This window comes from Sorex araneus, chromosome X, assembly GCF_027595985.1.
Source record: "Sorex araneus isolate mSorAra2 chromosome X, mSorAra2.pri, whole genome shotgun sequence".
Taxonomy (NCBI): Eukaryota; Metazoa; Chordata; class Mammalia; order Eulipotyphla; family Soricidae; genus Sorex; species Sorex araneus.
Window position 1 is genome coordinate 367,791,765 of NC_073313.1, and position 21,448 is coordinate 367,813,212.

The window sequence follows — 21,448 nt, forward strand, 5'->3', positions numbered from 1 at the left end:
GGTACCGCAGAGAAGCTGGGTCTGCTGCAACCCCAGCACCCACACCGCCCCCCGGGCCCCGAGCCAGCGTGATCTGTGGCCACAGAACCAGGAGTAAGCTCTGGGGGTGGCCCCAAACTATTCTCGGGGTGCTCAGGGATCACCCCACAGACCGTGATGGTCAAGGGGCCATACGCAGCGCCGGGGATCAAGCCCAGGTCATTCGCAGGGGGAGGTAGGCTAGGCCTACCCCCCTAGCCGAGCTCTCTGGCCCTGTCATTCGCTCTTGCGTTGTCTGGAGCTTGGATCCAGTGCTCCTTCAAAGCCGTTGGACAGGCGTCTGCTCCCTGTCTGCCCGGGCAGACGCTGGGCAGGTAGGGCAGTGGGCAGGGGTGTGCCCATCCCTGGCGGCTGGGTGTAGAGGCTGGCAGAGAGCCGTCTGCATCTCACCACTCTGTTTGGGGTTAATGTTTCCCAGATACTGTTTTCTTCCCTCTCTCCTCCGGGGACATCTCGCTCAGCTGCTTCTTCTCAGCCCCTCTCCCCAAAGCCAGAGCGCATCCCAGTTTGGGACCAGGAATCCTCGTCGTCGTTTTTCCCAGCCCCTGCCTGCACCCCTGGCCTCGGGTCATTTATCTGGACCTGCATTCTTCGACGGAGGAATGCACTCCTTCCCGTGGGTTGGTTAGCGCTACAGTTCCGGGTTCAAGTCGAAGGTGGAAGTGGCGATTGCTTGTCAGGGCGGGCCAGAAGGGATGGAGCGCCCCTCCGGGAGGGCCCGCGGAGGCGGGGGTAAGCGAGGCTCAGCCTTGGCCTCTGCGTGGCCGGCCCTGCCCTCTGCAGCCCCGCAGACCCCGGGGTCACATTCTTCCTGCGGCCACACCGGCCTCCCGGGCTCCACCCCGGGGCCAGGCAGACTCGCCCTGGCTTTGTCCGCGGTGCTCCAGCGCTCTGCCCGGGCCTTTATTTTTCGCCCAGAGCAGCGCAGTTCCGTTGCAGTCGCGTCCAGTGCCCGTGTGAAGGCTTTGTTTAGCCACGGGCAGGAAAGCCTTGCCCCGTCCATCAGCTGTCCCAGGGAAATGTCACTGCAGGTCCGCAAGCGATTCGACTTGCTGGCCTGCATCAGTTAGAAATGGGCGTGAATAAGTCACTGGTCCTTTCAGAGTTTTTGTTGTTGTTGTTTTTTTGGGGGTGGCGGGGGTGGGGAGAGTGAGGAGTGTTTGTGATGGGGGCGGGGGTCACGGAGGGAAGAGAGGGGGGCTCCGCTCGCTGCAGTCCCGGAGCCCCTTAGTCCGGTCCAGCCCATGGTGTGTTGTATGAGAAGCGGAGGAATGAGTTAGGGGTCAGGGACCGAGTTCGTTGCCTTTTGTGGCCCACTCGTCCCTCTGGCCCGTCTGCAGAGCCCCCAGGTTCTCCGTCTAAGGGACAAGACGAGGGGCCCGATGGGGCAGCTCCCAGGGTCAGCCTCTCCCCCCGCCCCCTCCCCAGATCTCCCAGGGTCAGCCTCTCCCCTTCCCCCTCCCCAGATCTCCCTTCCCTGTCGCCTTCAGGAGGCTCCTCTGAGAGGCAGACTGGGCGAAGAGCGGGCGGAAGGGGGCGAGGGGCCCTGTGTGAGGAAACCCCGGCCTGGCCAGGAGCAGAGAACCTGCGTTAGGGGCGGAATCACTTCTTTCCTCAGAGAAAGTCCTCCTTGACTCAGTTTCCCCTCTGCCTACTGCAGGTCCTAGAGGTGGTCTGTGGCTCCCTTTGAACTCACAGGCCATTTCCCGTGGCTCATTGCCGTGGTCATGAGAGTGGGCCTGCAGGGCCAAGCGATCGTACAGAGGGGAGGGCGTTTGCCTGGCAGCCAGCAGACCCGGGTTCGACCCCCAGCACCCCAGGTGGACTCCTGAGCCCGCCAGGAATGAGCCTTGAGTACAGCAGGCGTCACCCCCCCCCCAACAACAACAACAACCAAAAGATCCTTTGGGGGATGGAGTGATAGTGCAATGTGGAGGGCACTTGTCTTGCACACAGCCCACCCAGGTTCAATCCCTGAGATCCTGCATGGTCCCCTGAGCACCTGCAGGAGTAACCCCTGAGCATTGTTGGCTGTGACCCCAAACTAGAAAGGAAAAAGAAGAAAGAAAGAAAGAAAAAAAGAAAGAAAGAAAGAAAGAAAGAAAGAAAGAAAGAAAGAAAGAAAGAAAGAGAGGAAGGAAGGAAGGAAGGAAGGAAGGAAGGAAGGAAGGAAGGAAGGAAGGAAGGAAGGAAGGAAGGAAGAGAGAAAGGAAGGAAGAGAAAGGAAGATAGAAAGGAAGAAAGAGAGGGGGAGGGAAAGAAAGAAAGGAAAGAAAGAGAGAAAGATAGAAAGCAAGAAAGAAAGAAAGCAAGCAAGCAAGAAAGAAAGAAAGAAAGAAAGAGAAAGAAAGAGAGAAAGGAAGGAAGGAAGGAAGGAAGGAAGGAAGGAAGGAAGGAAGGAAGGAAGGAAGGAAGGTAGGAAGAAAGAGAGAGGGAGGGAAAGAAAGAAAGGAAAGAAAGAGGAAGGAAGGAGAAAAGGAAAGAAAGGAGAAGAAGGAAGGAGAAAGAGACAGAGAAAGAAAGAAGGAAGGAAGGAAGGTGAGAGAGAGAGAAAGAGAGAGGGGGGAGAGAGAGAGATGTGCAGGAAGGGGCAGTGGCAACTGTCCCGGTCACTCAGCGTCGGTCACCGAGCACCAAGCTAGTCCCGACCCGGTGGCCTCTGCTGTCCCGGGCTCTCTCCCTGCACGGTTCCCGCCACCCCCGGGGCTCATCTCCCAGACTTGCTGGCCGAGCCGCAGCCCTGATCCTCCCCTTCCCGGCTCGGGGCTGCCTCTGCTGTGCCCACCAGCTTCTCGGGGTCCCCCGAGCAAACACCTGTGGGGGGCAGCAGGCGTCTCCACTCCCACGCTCTCTTCCCAGGCTCAGCTCTGGGGGCCCGCTGGCAGGCAGAGCCCCTGGGCTGGGACGAGACCCCCGCCTGGAGCTACGGTGCCCGCTGGCCCCGCGTGAGAGTGGCCGGACCAGCAGGCTCCGGCCCCACGATCCGGGCAGGCATCTAGTGCTTGGACAAGAGGACAGTCCTGGGCGCGGAGGGGGATCCGCCCTCTGTGGGAGAGGGGTGAGCTGCTAGTCAGAAGGGGGAGTCTTGGGCCCGGTCAGGCTGGCAAGGGTCGGGCCCCTGGGGGCAGGGCGAGCGAGCGCACGTGCTGGAGGATCGTCGGCGTGAGAGGCCGGTTCTCCCTCGAGCGCCCATGGGAAGGACGGGCCGCCCGGCTCCCAGGCCCACGTGACGGAGACCGTGTCCTTCCCTTGCAGCTTACCACGGAGCCAACCAGGTCATGGAGTGTCTGCAAGGCTTCAAGCGCGTGAACAGCACCCTGTGCCAAGGTGAGTGGCCTGGGCCTCGGCCGGGCTCCCCACGCCGGAGCCTTCCAGGGCTGCCCCCTGCCCGGCCCGCGGCCCAGGCGGAATGTGCTCTTGCGGGAGCCCAGTTGCTGCTGTGAACCCAGCCTCAGCGTCCCCGCCCCCAGCCCAGTCTCTCCTCCCCACCAAATCCCCCGGAGCTTGGTCGACGCGCAGCGTTCCCTGGTCTGCTCCCAGCCTCACTTGTGCACACGCGTCTGCCCTCATGCCGATTGGAGGGCATGTGGCAGAGCAGCACGCCCCATCCCACCACACACGCATGCATACACACGCACACACACACACACACACACACACACACACACCCTTTTTCTCATCCAAACACGGCCTCCACATGCTCAGCTGTGAGCAAAGTGAACACTCAGCGTGCCCTAGGCAATGGTGAGGGTGAAGCACCCCATGCTGCCGAATGCCACGCTCTGAGCACTTTAGAGCATGCTGCAGGGTGGGCGGTGTGGGGGGGTGAGGGTGGGTGTTGGAGGCAGCACAGAAAGTGACTCAGGATCACCAACAGTGAGCTTAGTGCCCATTGGTGACTCTGAATTTGTCTCAGTTCTTTCGGGAGGATGCCCTGGGCGCTCTTACTTGCCTCTCTAGGTTTAGCATCCATGGCACCCGTGACTTGCCTCTCTAGGTTTAGCATCCATGGCGGCCGTGACTTGCCTCTCTAGGTTTAGCATCCATGGCATCCATGACTTGCCTCTCTAGATTTAGCATCCATGGCGGCCGTGACTTGCCTCTCTAGGCTTAGCATCCATGGCAGTGGTGACTTGCCTCTCTAGGCTTAGCATCCATGGCAGTGGTGACTTCCCTCTCTAGGTTTAGCATCCATGGCGGCCTAGGTGCAAGAATGGAGCAAAGACTAGGATTCTCCCCCCAGAAGATCCTGTGGGAGAAACTTCCTGAGAGACATTTGCAAACCTTATTAACAGGAGACTGAATTGCTGAAGATTATTTGACACTGGGATTGGAGCGATAGCACAGTGGGTAGAGCGTTTGCCTTGTCACATGGCTGACCCGGGTTCGATCCTCCACCCCTCTCAGAGAGCCCGGCAAGCTACCAAGAGTATTCCGCCCGCACGGCAGAGCCTGGCAAGCTCCCCGTGGAGTATCCGATATGCCAAAAACAGTAACAACAAGTCTCACAATGGAGGCGTTACTTGTGCCTGCTCGAGCAAATTGATGAGCAACGGGATGACAGTGCTATAGTGCTATTTGACACTCAGCAGAATTCACGGTGTCATTAGAAGACTGTACTAAGTGGCTGGAAGCTTAATTAGATGGGAGAGCGAGCAGGTCTTGTGAATTAATGGCTCTGTTTTCTGTATGTAAACCAAGTTGTTGTTTCAAAGATCTGGATAAAATACTGTTTTGTTTTGTTTTTTAAGTAATCTGTCTTTAATGTAGAGCTTCTTAATTTTTTTTTTCCACTCACAACCCATTTTTTCTCCAGGAATGATTACGTGACCCTGGGGTGTATCTGAAGTACCTATACAAATCAGACACCAACTGATTCTACCTCATCAACAAATTTATCTCCAGAGCTGGAGCCATAGCACAGCGGGGAGGGCGTTTGCCTTGCATGCGGCTGACCCGGATTTGATTCCCAGAATCCCATAGGGTCCCCTGAGCACCGCCAGGGGTAATTCCTGAGTGCAGAGCCAGGAGTCACCCCTGTGCATCGCCGGGTGTTTATCTTCAAACAACCCCCTCCTTCAGTGCCAGGACCCCCTCCCTGGGGCCATGACCAAGAAGCTGGCTGCCAAGTGCCACAGAGGGTCTCGGTTTTACAGGAAAGTCCAGCCGCGTGAAGCTGGGCATTAGTGGCCTGTCCCCGCTCCTTCTCTGCTTTGCTCCAGCCCCGTCCCAGCCAAGGCCAGACGCTGCAGGTAGGGTGACTTGCTAAGCACGAGTAACCATTTCCGTGTCTTGGGCTCATGTGACCGGGCGGTCGGGTGAGGCTCGAGGCCGAGCACCCGGTGCTGGCCGGCGCCCTGTTCTTGCCACCCTGGCCCGGATCCTCCTCCCTCTTGCGAGTCTTGGCCTCTGAGCTGCTCTGCAAGGTCGGGTCTTTCCTGCCCCAGTGTCTGTCACCCCGCTCCACACCACCCGATGCCCAGCTGGCGGGGGAGCTCCAGGCGGCTCTGTCTCGTGGTGGAGCGGGGTTGGGGGGGGTGTCAAGGGCGGGGTCAGGAAGATTCTGGAGCTACAGCACCCATCTCCCCTGCCACTGCTTCTCTGTCCGCTGGGAAGAAGGCTGTGGGGAGAAGAGGTGGCGCCTTGGTCTGTCCCTTGAGTTTTAGTTCCTGGACCAGCATTTCCCAGCTGGGGACCATAAGCCCCCCCCCCCCCCACTTTGTACTCTATGAGATCAGGAGGATTCTTACTTCTCTTCCATCCCGGGGTCCTGCACAGCCAGGGGTTAGAAATGCATCAGAGTGTGTCTGATGCGTCTTGTTTTTCTACCAGATGTGGAAGGCAATCCCTCCTTGGCCATTATTCATGCCAATTCGGAGCTAAGACACACATACACACAAACACACACGGAGGGAGGGAGGGAGAGAAGGGAGGGGGGAGGGGGGAAGAGGTGATGTCATCAGGTCCCCCCGGACTGAGAGCTGGTTAGTGAGGGCTCCGGCCAGGATGTCTCTAACTGCCCTCCTAACTTGAGCCGTGAAGAATCAAGAATGCAGATACTCTCTCACAGAGGAGAGATTATCTCTCGGAGGAAGTAGCCGAGGTCCCTGCAGTGAATATTCCGTTTGCGTTTAGTCAGGAGAGATGCTTATGTGCCCCTCCCTGAGCCTTATTCGAGTCACAGTCCTGATGACTTGATTTCAGCTGCCCTGGGGCAGTGCCAGTGGCCGTGGCGGGCGGGCCCCGGCCCTCTCGTTTCTCAGGAGAAACTTCTCTCACTCACGACTCAGACCTCTTCGTGCCTCTTCCTCTCTGGGGATGGGAGGATCTCGAGCAAAGCTTATTCCGACCCAGCAGCCCATTGCTTCCACCTCAGCCAGAGGGTCACCAGGGCCAGACCCACGTTCCTGCGTGTCTCCGGAGGCCCGGGCTGGACGCTGTGCTTGGCGGGCCTTCTGGAAGCATCTAGGAAAGCTCTGTTTCATGGTGCCTCGTGAGCACGCCGCTCAGCGGCCTCTGGCACGAAGATCGCCTCCTAAAATAATATGATTTCACTCAGCATCATCTGTTAAAATTGCGTTGCAGATCAGGGCTGGGGGGGGCTGGAGTGATAGCACAGCGGGGAGGGCGTTTACCTTGCATGTGGCCAACCCGGGTTCAATTCCCAGCATCCCGTATGGTCCCCTGAGCACTGTCAGGAGTAATTCCTGAGTGCAGAGCCAGGAGTAACCTTTGTGCATCACTGGGTGTTGGCCCAAAAAGAAAAGAATAAATGGAACTGGGCGGTCTCACAGGACTTTGGCGCACTCAGCTTTTCCTCAGCCTCCCGTGCGGGGTTCTGTGAGCTCAGAGCTGTGTCCCGCCCCGCCCCGCCCAGGGTGCAGGCTCCTCTGTTTGCCCAGCTGAGTTTCCTCTCTGTTTGCAAAGTGAGGCGAATATGAAAGTGATTCATAACGACAATCCCGCTATTTTCCCTGACCAAGAACCACACTATTTCCTAAGCCAACGTTGAGTTCCACGCACTCAGGAACGAAGCACGGAGTGTGCCCAAGCTGGCCAGAGGCGCATCCGAAGAAACAGCCTTCACGGGGGCCCTCCCTGGCCTCCAGCGAGGCTGTGGAGATCCTTTCAAAGGGGTGATTCACTCCGGATCCGCGCACACACAGCCCACAGACTGCTCCCCGGCGTCCACGGGATGGGGTTGTTCGACGGCGCCTCGCCTCGTGTATCATCCCCCACAGACGGCTCTCCTTCCTGGTGACTCGAGTGCCTTATCAGTTGCTCTCGGATCCTTCCGTTCGAGCTTTGTTGTGGAGCCTGAATGGAACAAGAGCGAATCTCACGGAGAGGAGGTGATGGAGGCCCTGCTGTGCTGCTACTTTTCCTGGGGCCTCCCCGTGGACTGAACTTTTACAGCCCGTGACACACTCACTTGCCTGTTTCTTTGATCTTTGAAGGAGATCATTGAATTTTCAGCTCAGATGCAAATCTAAGATTATTTTTTGAGGGGTCCCAAGCTGTGCTCAGATCTGGGGCCCCCAGCAGCAATTCTCAGACAAGGGCTGGAGGCTGCGGTGCTGGGACCCGGGTCCCCCCATGATGCATGGGGGGTCACCCCCAGGGCTGTATTGGGGGATACAGGGCTATCCGGGGACCAAGTGTTGTTGGGCTTTGAGCTCGCCAGGTCCTGCTCCCTCACTGCTTCTGCTTCTGAATCTAAATTTTTCAAAATTGAATTCGTTCCAGAAAGTCCTTGGGAGCCCATCTATGTAGTGGAAAAACATTTAGGAGAAGTTGTTTGGGGCTGGTTCCGGCTGCACATGCGCGAAACTCGGAGCAATGCAGAGAAGACTGGTGAGATCCCGCAAAGGAAGGTGTGTACATTCGCCAAGTGATCCGGGTTTTTCAGGACAAAGAAAATAAACAGCAAACAAAAGGGGAAAAAAAAAAAAGGAAGCAAAGTGTCAGTTGCTTGATTTTGTTTTCCTGGCAGCCCCACTGTGGTGCTCGGCCCTCTGATGGCAGTGATGGACTCCGGACCCTGCTCGTGCCATCAAGACTCTTCAGACGGGCTCCAGTGCTCACTCTCTGAGATCACTCAGTTCCAGATGCTGGGCGCCGAGTGAGGGAGTTGGAAGGCGACTTACCGATGCCTCGGAGAGTTCATGTTGCCAGTTTCGGTTGATCTGTGACGTGCGTCGGAAGGAAAGGCACAGAGGCAGGAGGAGAGATGATCTCTCCTCTGTGGGACTCAAGGAGACGCAGAGACAAAGGCCCGAGGGCCACATAATGGGAGAATGGACCCGCAGGATTTGGAGGGGGAAGGGTGGGAAGGAGGAGTGTGGGGGGAGGGAGGGCCAGCACTGGTGGTGGGTGTAGTATTAGAATTATGCATCAGGCCGGAACGAGAGCACAGTGGGGAGGGTGTTTGCCTTGCATGCGGCTGACCGGGGTTCGATCCCTGGCATCCCATATGGTCCCTCGAACACCGCCAGGAGTAATTCCTGAGTGCAGAGCCAGGAGGAAATCCTGTGGATTGCTGGGTGTGACCCAACAAGAAAAGAAAAAAAGAATTAAAATTACGCATGAGAAACCATGAGGAATAGCATCATAAACCACAGGATCTCAGTAAAAAATTTCCTCCCCAGATGCAAAATAAACAGGCGCCGTCTCCTCAGGAGCAGTCGAAGCAGTCCTGGTCATTCCCAGAACTTTCCGACCCGGTGTGCAGCCTGCCTCTCTGTCCGTCTGTCTGTCCATCCGTGGGAGAAGCCAGTGCTGCTGAGTCTGTCCCTCTGGGCGCAGCTCCTGGGCAAGGATTAGAGGGGAAAAGTGCTTCTTCCTCTCCGCTCCTTCAGGAAAGACTCGGGGTCATTTATTTGCCAAAGCCCTCTGACCTTCATCTCGGGGTCAAAGGGCATATGCCCAGGGCGTGGCTGTACAGTAATTGTGGTGAGGGCAGGGAGTGCCAGGTCGGAGCCAACCCCCCTGCCACACTCCGCGAAGCCGGGGCGCCCTGCAGGGGGAGGGGGCACGTGTGTCTGCAGGGGGAGACGCACGCCGTGTCCTGGGCTTGGCTCATTCTGGACTGTGGGTCGTCCCGGACCCTGGGGGTGAGAGTCCCCAGCTGACAGGAGAGGAGAGGAGTGGAGAAGAGGGGGCTGGAAGGACAGGATGGGGGGAGAAGGGAGGGGAGGAAGGGAGAGGGGCGGGGAAGGGAAGCGTCCTTCCCGGAGGCTGTGGGAAACGTGCTCCCTCTAGCTTATTTGGTGCTTAGAAAAGATGCCTCACGGAATGTGTGATTATCTTTATGTGTGGAGATTACCGTATGTTTGGGTCACACCCGGCGGGGCTCTGTGCTCAGGAATCACCCCTGGCAGGGCTGGGTGGACCACAAGGGGTGCTGGGAGTTGAACCCGGGTCCAACACATGTATACAAGCCTCCTACAGTTGCTCTTGAATCTTGCTCTTCTGTGTTTGGTTGGGTTTTTGTTTTTTTTTAAACTCACTTTCCTCCTAAAAAGAATTCTGGAAAAGAAGCCAGAGCTCTCTAGTCCATGCTGGTTCTGTCCGACATTGCATCTGGTGCCCCAGCTCTGCCAGGAATGGTCTCTGAGCACAGAGCCAGGAGTAAGAATCCCTGAGCATCACCGGGTGTGGCCTTCCAGGAAAACAAAAGTTGAAACACACCCACATGCACCCATTTCCCAGCACCGACTTACAAGAGCTGATTTGGAATCGAGCATTCAGTAGATGCAGCCGGCTCTTCGCTGGCCCACGGATGCTGAGGGTATTTTCAACACGCTTTCATGGAAACCTTGGAGCTGCGGAGTTGGGCCTCCCGCCCGAGAAGAACGTCTGCTGTCTGACCCGTGTGGAGCGCCGGGTCCTCGGATGGAATGAACGAGACGAGGCTCGTCTCCAGCGTCCCCCCGACCCCCCGCCCAGGGAGGCCGGGATCGCACATTGCTCCACCTGCGTGGGCTCCTGGGGAGTTTTCGCCTGGAGGACACTGCACCTGAGAGCCCGGAACATTCCAGACGGGGCCTTGACCGTGTCCGGAGGAGCTTGCCGAGCAGAGGAGACGGCAGAGGTGGCCCCGGCAGCTCGCAGGGAGAGGCGGGATTTCCTGTCCCTGTCTGGCGCCATCTGCCGTGTGCACGTGTGGCTGGGGCCCCCTGGCCACACACTTCCTGATAGACTCCCCGGCCCCTGGGGCAGCGGCTCTTTTCTTTCTTTATAAACCTCTACTTGTTTCCTAAAGGACTGGAGACATAGCACAGCGGGTAGGGAGTTTGCCTTGCATGCTGCCAACCCGGGTTCGATTCCTCCGGCCCTCTAGGAGAGCCCGGCAAGCTATCAAGACTATCCCGCCTGCACGGCAGAGCCTGGCAAGCTCTCCGTGGTGTATTCGATATGCCAAAAACAGTAACAACAAGTCTCACAATGGAGACATTACTGGTGCCCGCTGGAGCAAATCGAGGAGCAACGGGATGACAGTGACAGTGACAGTGTTTCCTTAAGCCCCGTGATTTGCAAAGTTACCCGACACTGAGGCATACAATACTGCACCCAGTGCCAACCAGCAGTGTCACCTTCCCTTTGCCAGGGGTCCCGGTCCCCTCCCCTATCCCTCCGGCGTGCCGTCCTGGCCGGCACCTCTCTAGGTTCGGTTGTCCCAAGTTCGGGTCCCCTCATGTCCGAGTTGCTGACCGGATATTCCTTATCCAGCCTTTGTACCCGGACGTCCTGGCTGTATCCCGAGCGTCCCCTCTGCCTCTGCTCCCTTCCGCCCTCCACTCCGGGGCCCAGGTGGATCCGGAAGCCCCCCTCAAGCATTGCGTTCCCCCGCCCAGTTGTGGCATCTAGAGCAGCCGGCAGCAACTGTCCTCTCTGACGTTCATGGTCTCAGGGCCGGGTGGTGGCTCAGAGACGGGGGGACGTGGTTTGCACACAGGAACTTCGGGGTCAGCCCTGGCACCGCCTTGTTTCTCCCAGGCCCCCTGGGGGTCCTTCCCCGCCCCCCTCCACTACAGGAAGTGGTCCCGTTGAATCGTCAGCCGGTCTGTCCGGCAGAGAGCGGCTCTGTCTGCCTCCCGGGGGGAGTTCTCTCGCCCCGTTGTCTGGGGCAGTTTCTCACCATCAGCACAAACGAAATAGGCCGAGCAGGTCTCCCGGAAGCCAGCGCTTTCTGCAGTGTCAGGCCCCATCCTCTCCTTTCCCCAGCTCCTGTTTGCAGCAGGCAACACCTCGTTTCCGCCCCAGGCAGCGCCTGAGAGACAGTGCTCCCTGGGTTAGACATGTATCTCTCCCGTGGGAGAGGAGATGCCTGATTTCCCGCCGGGCACTGTGTGATTCCCAGGAGGCATTCCGTGGAAGAACTCACTGTCCCTGCGCTAACCAAGCCAGGAGTTCTCGGTTGATTTGGAAGTCGCCTAAGAATCAGAGAGGAGGCCAGAGCAGTAGCACAGCGGGGAGGGCGCTTGCCTGGCACGCGACAGACCCAGGTTTGATCCCCGGCATCCCAGATGGTCCCTGAGCACCGCCAGGAGGGATTCCTGAGTGCAGAGCCAGGAGGAACCCCCGGCAGGCTGGATGAGTTTGTCCGGATACCCCTAGGCAGGCCGGGGAAGCCGCAGTGGAAGGACCAGCTGCACAGCACCCGGGATGGCCCTGACGGCTGTAAGCGGGCGTCGGGCACCCAGCAAAATAACCTCAACATGCCGCTTCCCCTTGGCGTGAAGCTCACGGACAGGCAAGAGGAGTCCGTGAGGCAAGGAGTCAGCAGAGTGCTTCCCAGCCGGTGCCGAGGCACAGAGGGGCCAGGGGAGGCCTGAGTGCTCCAGAACCCCCCGCACCGTGGTCTGGAAGGAGCATGTGCATCTGCGCACCCGCCTCTCCACACGGGCCAGTCTGACCCACCTCCCATGTGCATGCACTCTTACATAGATGTAGGGGAGCCGACTGAGGGACTGTGAGGGGGGCCCCACTTCACACCCGCAGGCACTCTTACATGGACACTTCACACCCGTGTGCAATCTTACATGGACACTTCACACCCGTGTGCACTCTTACATGCACACTTCACACCCGTGTGCACTCTTACATGGACACTTCACACCTGTGTGCACTCTTACATGGATACTTCACACATGTGTACACTCTTACATGCACACTTCACACCCGTGTGCACTCTTACATGGACACTTCACACCCGTGTGCACTCTTACATGGACACTTCACACCTGTGTGCACTCTTACATGGATACTTCACACATGTGTACACTCTTACATGCACACTTCACACCCGTGTGCAATCTTACATGGACACTTAACACCTGCAGGCACTCTTACATGGACACTTCACACCCCTGTGCAATCTTACATGGACACTTCACACCTGTGTGCAATCTTACATGGACACTTCACACCTGTGTGCACTCTTACATGCACACTTCACACCCGTGTGCAATCTTACATGGATATTCCACACCCGCATGCACTCTTCACAGATATTTCACACCCACATGTACCCTTACAGGGATATTTCACACCTGCATGCATTCATATATAGACATTTTGCATTTCTTTGAGTACTTATACGACAGGCCTTTTTTATATCTATTTGGTTACATTTGATCCTATGTATGATGTAAAAATCCTTACATGGACACTTCACACCTGCGTGCACTCTTACATGGACACTTCACACCCGCAGGCACTCTTACATGGACACTTCACACCTGTGTGCAATCTTACATGGACACTTCACACCTGTGTGCACTTTTACATGGATACTTCACACCCGTGTGCACTCTTACATGGACACTTCACACCCGCAGGCACTCTTACATGGACACTTCACACCCACAGGCACTCTTACATGGACACTTCACACCTGTGTGCACTCTTACATGCGGACTTCACACCCATGTGCACTCTTACATGCACACTTCACACCTGCGTGCACTCTTACATGGACACTTCACACCCGTGTGCACTCTTACATGCACACTTCACACCCACAGGCACTCTTACATGGACACTTCACACCTGCGTGCACTCTTACATGGACACTTCACACCCGTGTGCACTCTTACATGCACACTTCACACCTGTGTGCACTCTTACATGGACACTTCACACCCGTGTGCACTCTTACATGCACACTTCACACCCACAGGCACTCTTACATGGACACTTCACACCTGTGTGCACTCTTACATGCGGACTTCACACCCATGTGCACTCTTACATGCACACTTCACACCTGCGTGCACTCTTACATGGACACTTCACACCCGTGTGCACTCTTACATGCACACTTCACACCCACAGGCACTCTTACATGGACACTTCACACCTGCGTGCACTCTTACATGGACACTTCACACCCGTGTGCACTCTTACATGCACACTTCACACCCATGTGCAATCTTACATGGACACTTCACACCCGCAGGCACTCTTACATGGACACTTCACACCTGTGTGCAATCTTACATGGACACTTCACACCTGTGTGCACTTTTACATGGATACTTCACACCCGTGTGCACTCTTACATGGACACTTCACATCCGCAGGCACTCTTACATGGATACTTCACACCCGCAGGCACTCTTACATGGACACTTCACACCCGTGTGCATGCTTACATAGATACTTCACACCCGTGTACACTCTTACATGGACACTTCACACCCGCAGGCACTTTTACATGCACACTTCACACATGTGTGCAATCTTACATGGACACTTCACACCCACCTGTACTCTTTTTGATGAGTTGTTGGATTCTATTTGCTATTATTTTGTTGAGAATCTTCGCATCCGTGTTCATCAGGGATATGGGCCTGTAGTTTTCTTTTTTTGTGTTGTCTCTGTTTGCTTTTGGTATTAGGGCGATATGTGCCTCGAAGAAACTGTTTGGGAGGGTTTCTATTTCCTTGATTTCCAGGAAAAGTTTGAGAAGCACTGGCAATAGTTCCTCTTTAAATTTTAGGAAGAATTCACTAGTGAATCCTTCTGGACCTGGGCTCTTATTTTCGGGAAGACTATTGATTACAGTTTTAATTCCCTTGATGCTGATAGGTCCATTCAGGTATTCCTAATCTTCTTGGCTCAGTCAGCCTTGGGAGGTTAGGGGAATCCAGGAACTTATCCATTTCTTCTAGGTTTTTTGTTTCGTGGCATACAGACTTTCAAAGTAATCTCTGATGATCTTTTGAATTTCTTTGGTTTCTGTTGTGATGGCCCCTTTTCCATTTCTTAATCAGTTTATTAAGGTTCTTTCACTCTTTTTCCTTCTGAGTCTTGCTAGTGGTTTATCAATCTTGTTTATTTTCTCAAAGAACCTGCTCTTGGTTTCATTGATCTTTTGGATTGTTTTTTGGTGTAAGTTCTGCTCTAAGTCTTATTATTTCCTTCATCCTGCCTGGTTTGGGCTGTGTGCACTCTTCAGGGATATTTCACACCTGCATGCACTCTTTCATGGATATTTCACACCTGCATGCACTCTTTCATGGATATTTCACACCCGCATGCACTCTTACATGGATATTTCACACCTGCATGCATTCGTATATAGATATTTTGCATTTCTTTGAGTACTTATATGACAGGCCTTTTTTATATCTATGTGGTTACATTTGATCCTATGTATGATGTAAAATTCATTTAGTGCAGGCCGGAGGGTAGGGGTGGGGATGGTGGGAGGGAAGCTGGGGTTTTGGTGGTGGGAAATGTACACTGGTGAAGGGCTGGGTGTTGCAACACTGTAGGACTGAAACGCAGTCATGAACAGCTTTGCAGCTGTGTATCTCGTAAAAGAACAGAAGTCTAAAGTCAAGCCACGTTGAGGATTCTACCTCTGTGGCACTTCAGAGCCCTGGACGTCCTGGAGGTGGTTGAGGTGCGGGGTCCTTTCTGGAAGCTCGGGTGCTCGGTTCCAGAGCCTGGCGGAGGGGTGGTGGCTCAGGCTGCTGTGACTCGAGGCCGTAGGAAGAGGAAGTGTCACGTCCAAGTCCTCTTCCTCACGGAGCTGCCCTTCCTGTGCAAACGCGAGTTCCTTTGTAAGTCCAGCTTCCTGTGCTCCGTTCCCAGGGTGCGTGGCCAAGGCCACAGGCGTGTCAAGGAGGGTGACAGGCGCCATCGGGAGAGTGGCGGCCAATCAGGGAGTTCTGCCGTGGGGGCGCCTCACTCCTGAGCCGGGCGGCCCGCGGAGAGGCTGGCGGAAGGCGCGGGCCCACCTGGGGCTTGCAGGAGGCTGTGTGGAGAGAGGTCGGACCCCGGCCAGTGGAGGGTTTGCCCCACAATCGGGTTCCCACCCGGCTGGCTCTCAGGTCGGGGGTTTCCCGGGGAACTCAGGCCAGGGGCTTCCCTTGTTCTGTGATCCCCAGTGGGACGCGACTCATTTCCTGCTTCTTCCTGGCGGTTTTCTTTTCTTTTCTTTTTTTTTGCGGTTTTCTTAAGAATCGTGAATTCCCAGGAATCAGCTTCCATGGCATGCTGGACAGACATGTGTGTGCGTGCGTGCGTGTGTGTGTGTGTGTGTGTGCGCGCATGTGCGTGTGTGTGTATGTGTGTGGGGGGTGTGTGTGCGTGTGTGTACGCATGTGCGTGTGTGTGGTGTGTGTGCGTGTATGTGTGTGTGGTGTGTGTGTGTACGTGTGTGTGGGTTGTGTGTGTGCATGTATGCGTGTGTGGGGTGTGTGTGTGCGTGTGTGGGGTATGTATGTGTGTGTGTGTGCGTGCGTGTGTGCGTGCGTGCATGTGCATGTGTGTGTGCGTGCGTGTGCGTGTGTGTGTGTGAGTGAGAAGCCCTCTGCCCAGGTATCAAGGCCAGAGCGGGCGGTGTGGAGCCAGGTGCCAGCCGGGCTCCCGTCTGAAGGCTGTGGGGTTTCTCCAAGAAGCAGAAGTGTTCTTTTGTTTCAGTGTCATTGCAAATGCAGTGTTTCATCACTGAAGTTCACTCCCGATGGGGAACTGTGTCTCTTTTTGAGGTGGTGGGGGAACCTTCCTGGCGGTGATCTGGGGTTCCTCCTGGCTCTGCACTCAGGAGTTGCTCCTACGGGTGCTCAGGGGACCAGATGGGATGCACCCTACCTGCCGTACTGTCGCTCCAGCCCCTGGAGATGGTGTTTTGTTTTGTTTTTTAATGCTGTGGTGACTTAAAATTAGACATGGCAGCAAATAGTGACTTTTTAGTGACTCTTTGAATCGTCATGCTTTTCCCCCTCTGATTTCATTGTCATGTAGAAGGTTAATCTCTTAGGAACCTTAGTGAAAGTTTTATGGGAATTATGGGTTGAAGGAAGTGAATGTTATCACAAATGAATGCACCCAGAGCCAAAAGCAATCAGCTTTTGTTTTCAGGCCACGTTGCACAAGACCCAAATGCTGATTCATTTTCACCCTTTGAAACTTGTCAGATTCTTTAAAAAAAATTTTTTTTTAAACTTTTCTGATGACTCTGTAATCTTTCTTTTTTTCCTTTTCGTGTATGTGTGTGTGAAGCAAGAAAGTTTTTATTGAGGGGCTGGAGCAATAGCACAGTGGGTAAGGCGTTTGCCTTGCACGCAGCTGACCTGGGTTCGATCCCCAGCATCCCATATGGTCCCCTGAGCACCGCCAGGAGTAATTCCTGAGTGCAGAGCCAGGAATAACCCTGAGCATCACCAGGTGTGACCCAAAAAGCAAAAAACAAAAAAAAAAGAAACTTTTTATTGAAACCTATAGAGAAAGATGGGAGGAGAGGGAAAGAGGGAGAAGCGTGGGTTCGAGAGAGAAGCGAGGTTTCTCCGAGTAGAAATAGGCAACGGCAGGAGAGGGAGACAACAAAGGAGAGACGTTGTCTGGGAGAATGCGGACTTGCAGAGGGATCGCCTTTTAAATTTCCTGCTTCCCTTGACAGTTTAGTCCAGTGATGCTGTAATAATGGGCCGCCATGAACGACAGAGCTCAGAGCAGCAGGAGGCGTTTTGGAGCCTGGGACGTCCAGGTCACGGCCACAGCGGGGTGGCCTGCTATGGGGCCCAGTCCACGGCACCCCCATGGGCCCTGGGGTGCTTGGAGGGTGTAAACCTTCTGAATCAAGCATCTCCCTATAAGCCACCTACCGTTACCTCCCCCGCTTGGGCCTGACACTGGGGGACACGAGGTCCTTTAGGCTGTAGAGCGGGTGACGTGGAGACTTTATTCCTGGCCCTTGTTTCCTCTGTTTTTGTTTGGTTTTTTGATTTTGGGGCAGGGGCTACATCCAGCAGTGCCCAGAGGTTCCTCCTGGCTCTGCACTCAAGAGTCATTCCTTGCAGTGCTCAGGGAACCATACAGGTTGCTGGGGATCGAACCCAGGTCTCGCGCGTACAAGGCAAATGCCCTCCCTGCTGGACTGTTTGTTGCTCCGGCCTCTTCTCTTCCACTTTATCCTGGGCTCCTCCCCCGCGGTTGGATGCTCAGACTGGGGTGTCCCAGCCTGGCCTTCAGGGGGGAACGGGACCACCTTCCCTGCCTCTTTCTTCCTCACCTGATTGATCCCCCTTAAGCTGGCCACGGTTTCCCCCGCTTTCCCGTTGGACGCTGCCCCGCTGCCTTGGCTGTTCTCCCTCCCCCTTCCCGGTCAGCCGGCTGCACACCAGCCTCTGCAGAGAGATAAAACACTTGCTTCCTGCTGCCTCCGCGCCTCCCCCACCCGGCCTGTCCCCCGACTGCTCCTCCCTCTCGGATGCAGCAGATGCAGGGTTGCCTCACTTCTCGCCCAGCCGCGTGCCGGCCAGATGCTTTTCCTGTGCTGTCTCTCTCCTGCGCAGAAACCCCCCTCGGCACCCCCTGATCTCAGTCACGGTGCAACCAACGGCCTTTCAGCAGTTCTGGCTCCGGCAATCTACCTTGTCCCATCTCTTTTCCAGCCAACGCTTTGACTCATGATTTCCTGAACCCTCTCCGCCCGCCGCGTGCCTCCTCACGGCCCCCCACGGGGACCCCGTCTGCCACCTTCCCCCCACCCCGTCCGTCTCGTCCTTCCCATGTTCAGTCCTGACGGAGTCTTCCTGCCCCACGGCGGGTGCGTCTCCCCCACCCCGGCCTCGCCAGCCCCTTCCTGTCTGTGTGGGCCACTTCCCCACCGACCAGCCCGCGTCTCTGACACTCCCTCTGCCATGGTGGTGACCAGAACGAATTTTGGCCCTAGAGTAGAACCAGGTGGACTGTAGCTCTATGTCACATGCACAATAGGTTTTCAATACATGTCTTTTTTTTTTTTTTTTTTGCTTTTTGGGTCACACCCGGCAGTGCACAGGGGTTATTCCTGGCTCTGCACTCAGGAATTACTCCTCGCGGTGCTCAGGGGACCATTTGGGATGGCGGGAATCAAACCCAGGCAAAATCCCCACCTGCTGTGCTGGCACTCCAGCCCCATGTCTACTGGTTTTGATTCACTCCTCACCTGAAACACTGCTTGCAGGTTATTACAGTGAAAAAGAAAGTGAATATAATTTTATTTCTGGACGGACTATTTCACAGGGCGGGGCGTTTCTCTGTGAAAGCATGGTGCTTTAGGTGCCAGGGTCAGGCGCTTGCTTTGCATCTATCTTACCTGGGTTCCACCTCTAGCACTGCATGTGGTCCCCTGAGCACTGCCAGGAGGGGGACCCCGAAAGAGAAAACCAATAAAAGCGTTGTGTTTTCTTGCAGATATCAATGAGTGCCAGCTCCAGGGGCTCTGCCCCAATGGTGAGTGTTTGAATACCATGGGCAGCTATAGATGTACCTGCAAAATGGGCTTTGGGCCGGATCCGACATTTTCAAGTTGTGTTCGTAAGTAATGATTGTGTTCTATTCCTATTTGGGATTTGCTTTTAGTTGTGTGTGTGTGTGTGTGTGTGTGTGTGTGTGTGTGTGTGTGTTGGGGGTGGGGTGAGTATGTTTGTACATACATGTATAGAAAGAATTCTGGACAAAAAATATAGACCCAGTGATAGGCTGAATATTATAAAGATGCAAGGGAAAAAAATCACATTAGTTAAAATGACAAGTCGGAGGAGGCCAGCCTGGTATCTGAGAATAAATTTTTCTCCCCTGTCCCTCCCCCATGGTGCATTTCTACTGCCCTCAGAAAAATGTAATAGCAAAAAGAATTAAGCTAGAGAAAAAAAAACACACCAAGGGAATATACTTTGAGAGGATAAAAGAGAGTTAATTAAAGTCAGCACATGTAGGAAATGAAATGTTTTTCCCTTCCTGAATATTGGATACGTTTTTATGGCTGCGCTAGACGTCAGCCCAGCTTCTGTCTTTCATTAGTCCGAATTAGGAGTCTCCAGTGTCTGGGTGAGTGAGGTTTCATTCTGCTTTCTCAGTTGGCCGAGGTGGGAAATAGTCCCCGTGGCCTTCCGATCAGATGTTCTGTTCACTTGTAATTTCAAATACTTGATTCTGATGCTGGAGCGATAGCACAGCGGGTAGGGCTTTTGCCTTGCACTCGGCTGACCGGGGTTCGATTCCTCCGCCTCTCTCGGAGAGCCCGGCAAGCTACCGAGAGAATCGCACCCGCAAGGCAGAGCCTGGCAAGCTCTCCGTGGCAATTTTGATATGGCAAAAACAGCAACAACAAGTCTCACAGTAAAGACGTTACTGGTGCCCGCTCGAGCAAATTGAGCAGCAGGAGGACAGTGACAGTGACATTGACAGTGATTCTGTTGTCTTCCAAAACAGCCACCAAATTAGTTTCCAATTTGTGTGTTTGCTGTGTCGATGTTCACATGAGCCTTTTCCTTTGTACCTGGTGATGGTAAAAAAAATTCTTCTCCAGACCAGGGGTTCTAATTTTGGTTCCTAATATATGGTTTCCTTCAATAATTCCTTGCCACAAAACCCAAATCCGTACCCTCCCTTGAGATGCTGCCCCATCACCTGCTGTCAGTGGAGGGCTCGCACACGAGCACTGCGTGGGCCTTAGCGACCCCCTCCGACCAACCCCCCCCCCCAACCACAGGAAGGCTCGGGGCCTGCCCATGATCACCAGTGAGTAAGCGCCACGTGGCTTTTAAAGCCAGATCCAGTGAAGGGTTATAGATTTTAGATGAAGGCCTGCTAGGAAAATGCTCCAGGTAATTTTCAGAGCAGCTCTGTTCTCATTTGCGTACTGCTCGGCTTTGGCTTTAGCTTTTTCTTTTTAATGTAGCTTTGGCATTTGGTAAAGTGTAGTCATGTTTCCCGGCTTCCTTCCCCTTCCTTCCCTCCTTCCCTCCTTCCCTCCTTCCCTCCCTCCTTCCTTCCTTCCTTCCTTCCTTCCTTCCTTCCTTCCTTCCTTCCTTCCTTCCTTCCTTCCTTCCTTCCTTCCTTCCTTCCTTCCTTCCCTCCCTCTTTTTTGGGCCAAGCCCAAGTGGTGCTCAGGGCTTACTCCTGGCTCTGTGCTCAGGCGTCACTTCTAGCCATGCTCAGGGGACCTCACGGAGGTCTGGTTGAACCCAGATGGGCTGTCAGCCGGGCGAGTGCCCTTACTACTGCTCTATCCTCTCTCCAGCCCCTGTTCCCTCGATTACAACTTGCCTTTTGCCCTTGCCGAAGAGCCCACATCTGTCCTGTCACTGTGGCTCTCCTTCTAGTTGTGTGGGAAACAGAGGCGCCTGGACTTGGGAAAGACACGAGGCAGAACAGAACTGGGGGGTCTCCTTTAGGGTGTTAGATGGGTCACCTGAATCTTTTGGAATATCGTTGCTAATAACTGCTGTTTCCTTTACAACCTGTCGAATGCAGATTAGGACATTGACCACGTAAGTTCTGTTTCCATGTTCTTTCCCCTTTTCATCTGAAGCAGACAGACACCTCACTGTGGAGCTTTTCCTTGGCAGGACCAGGGGGATAAATTAGACTTACAAAGCTATGTTTGCACACAAGGTATATTTGAAAAATGATGCAGAACTTTCGCATTTCAGGCCAAAAATCACATCGTTGACAATATCCAGATAATTTAGGGGTAACTTCTGGCTGATTTAGATGGAATGATAAATATTTTACAGCACTTTATCATTTATGTATAAAGATTTCACAGAGTTTGGCCAAAGCATTTGCTGTGAACGCTTTATTATTTTTTTAATTAAATAATTTTACGTGTAGCCTACTTTACAGCCCTAAAGTTTGCAGATTAGGTAACCTTGGAGAACTGGTCTCGAAGCATTTTATTAAACTTAACTCAGTTTGATGTCTGGAGCTCAGGGCAGACTTCCAGGTTTTAATAAGATTGTTGAAATCTGCCAATGAGATTCTTGAAACTCTTACACACTGTCTTAGCATTTATTTTCTCTGTCATTGTCCAAATAAAACTGAATTTATTAAACAACCATCCATTTTTATTTGAAAAATAAATAATTCAATTTTATGGTCCAGCTACAACAGCTGAAGTGATAAG

The 21,448-nt window shown here is 54.3% G+C and overlaps 1 protein-coding gene across 1 annotated transcript in view; it reads left to right on the top strand.

Moving 5' to 3' along the window:
• Positions 1-21,448, top strand: part of LTBP1 (latent transforming growth factor beta binding protein 1) — a 259,047-nt gene that overhangs the window by 140,981 nt on the left and 96,618 nt on the right. Inside the window, exons 9-10 of the mRNA XM_055120644.1 lie at positions 3,295-3,366; positions 18,733-18,855. Coding sequence (XP_054976619.1) covers positions 3,295-3,366; positions 18,733-18,855 — 195 coding nt within the window. The remainder of the gene's footprint in view (positions 1-3,294; positions 3,367-18,732; positions 18,856-21,448) is intronic.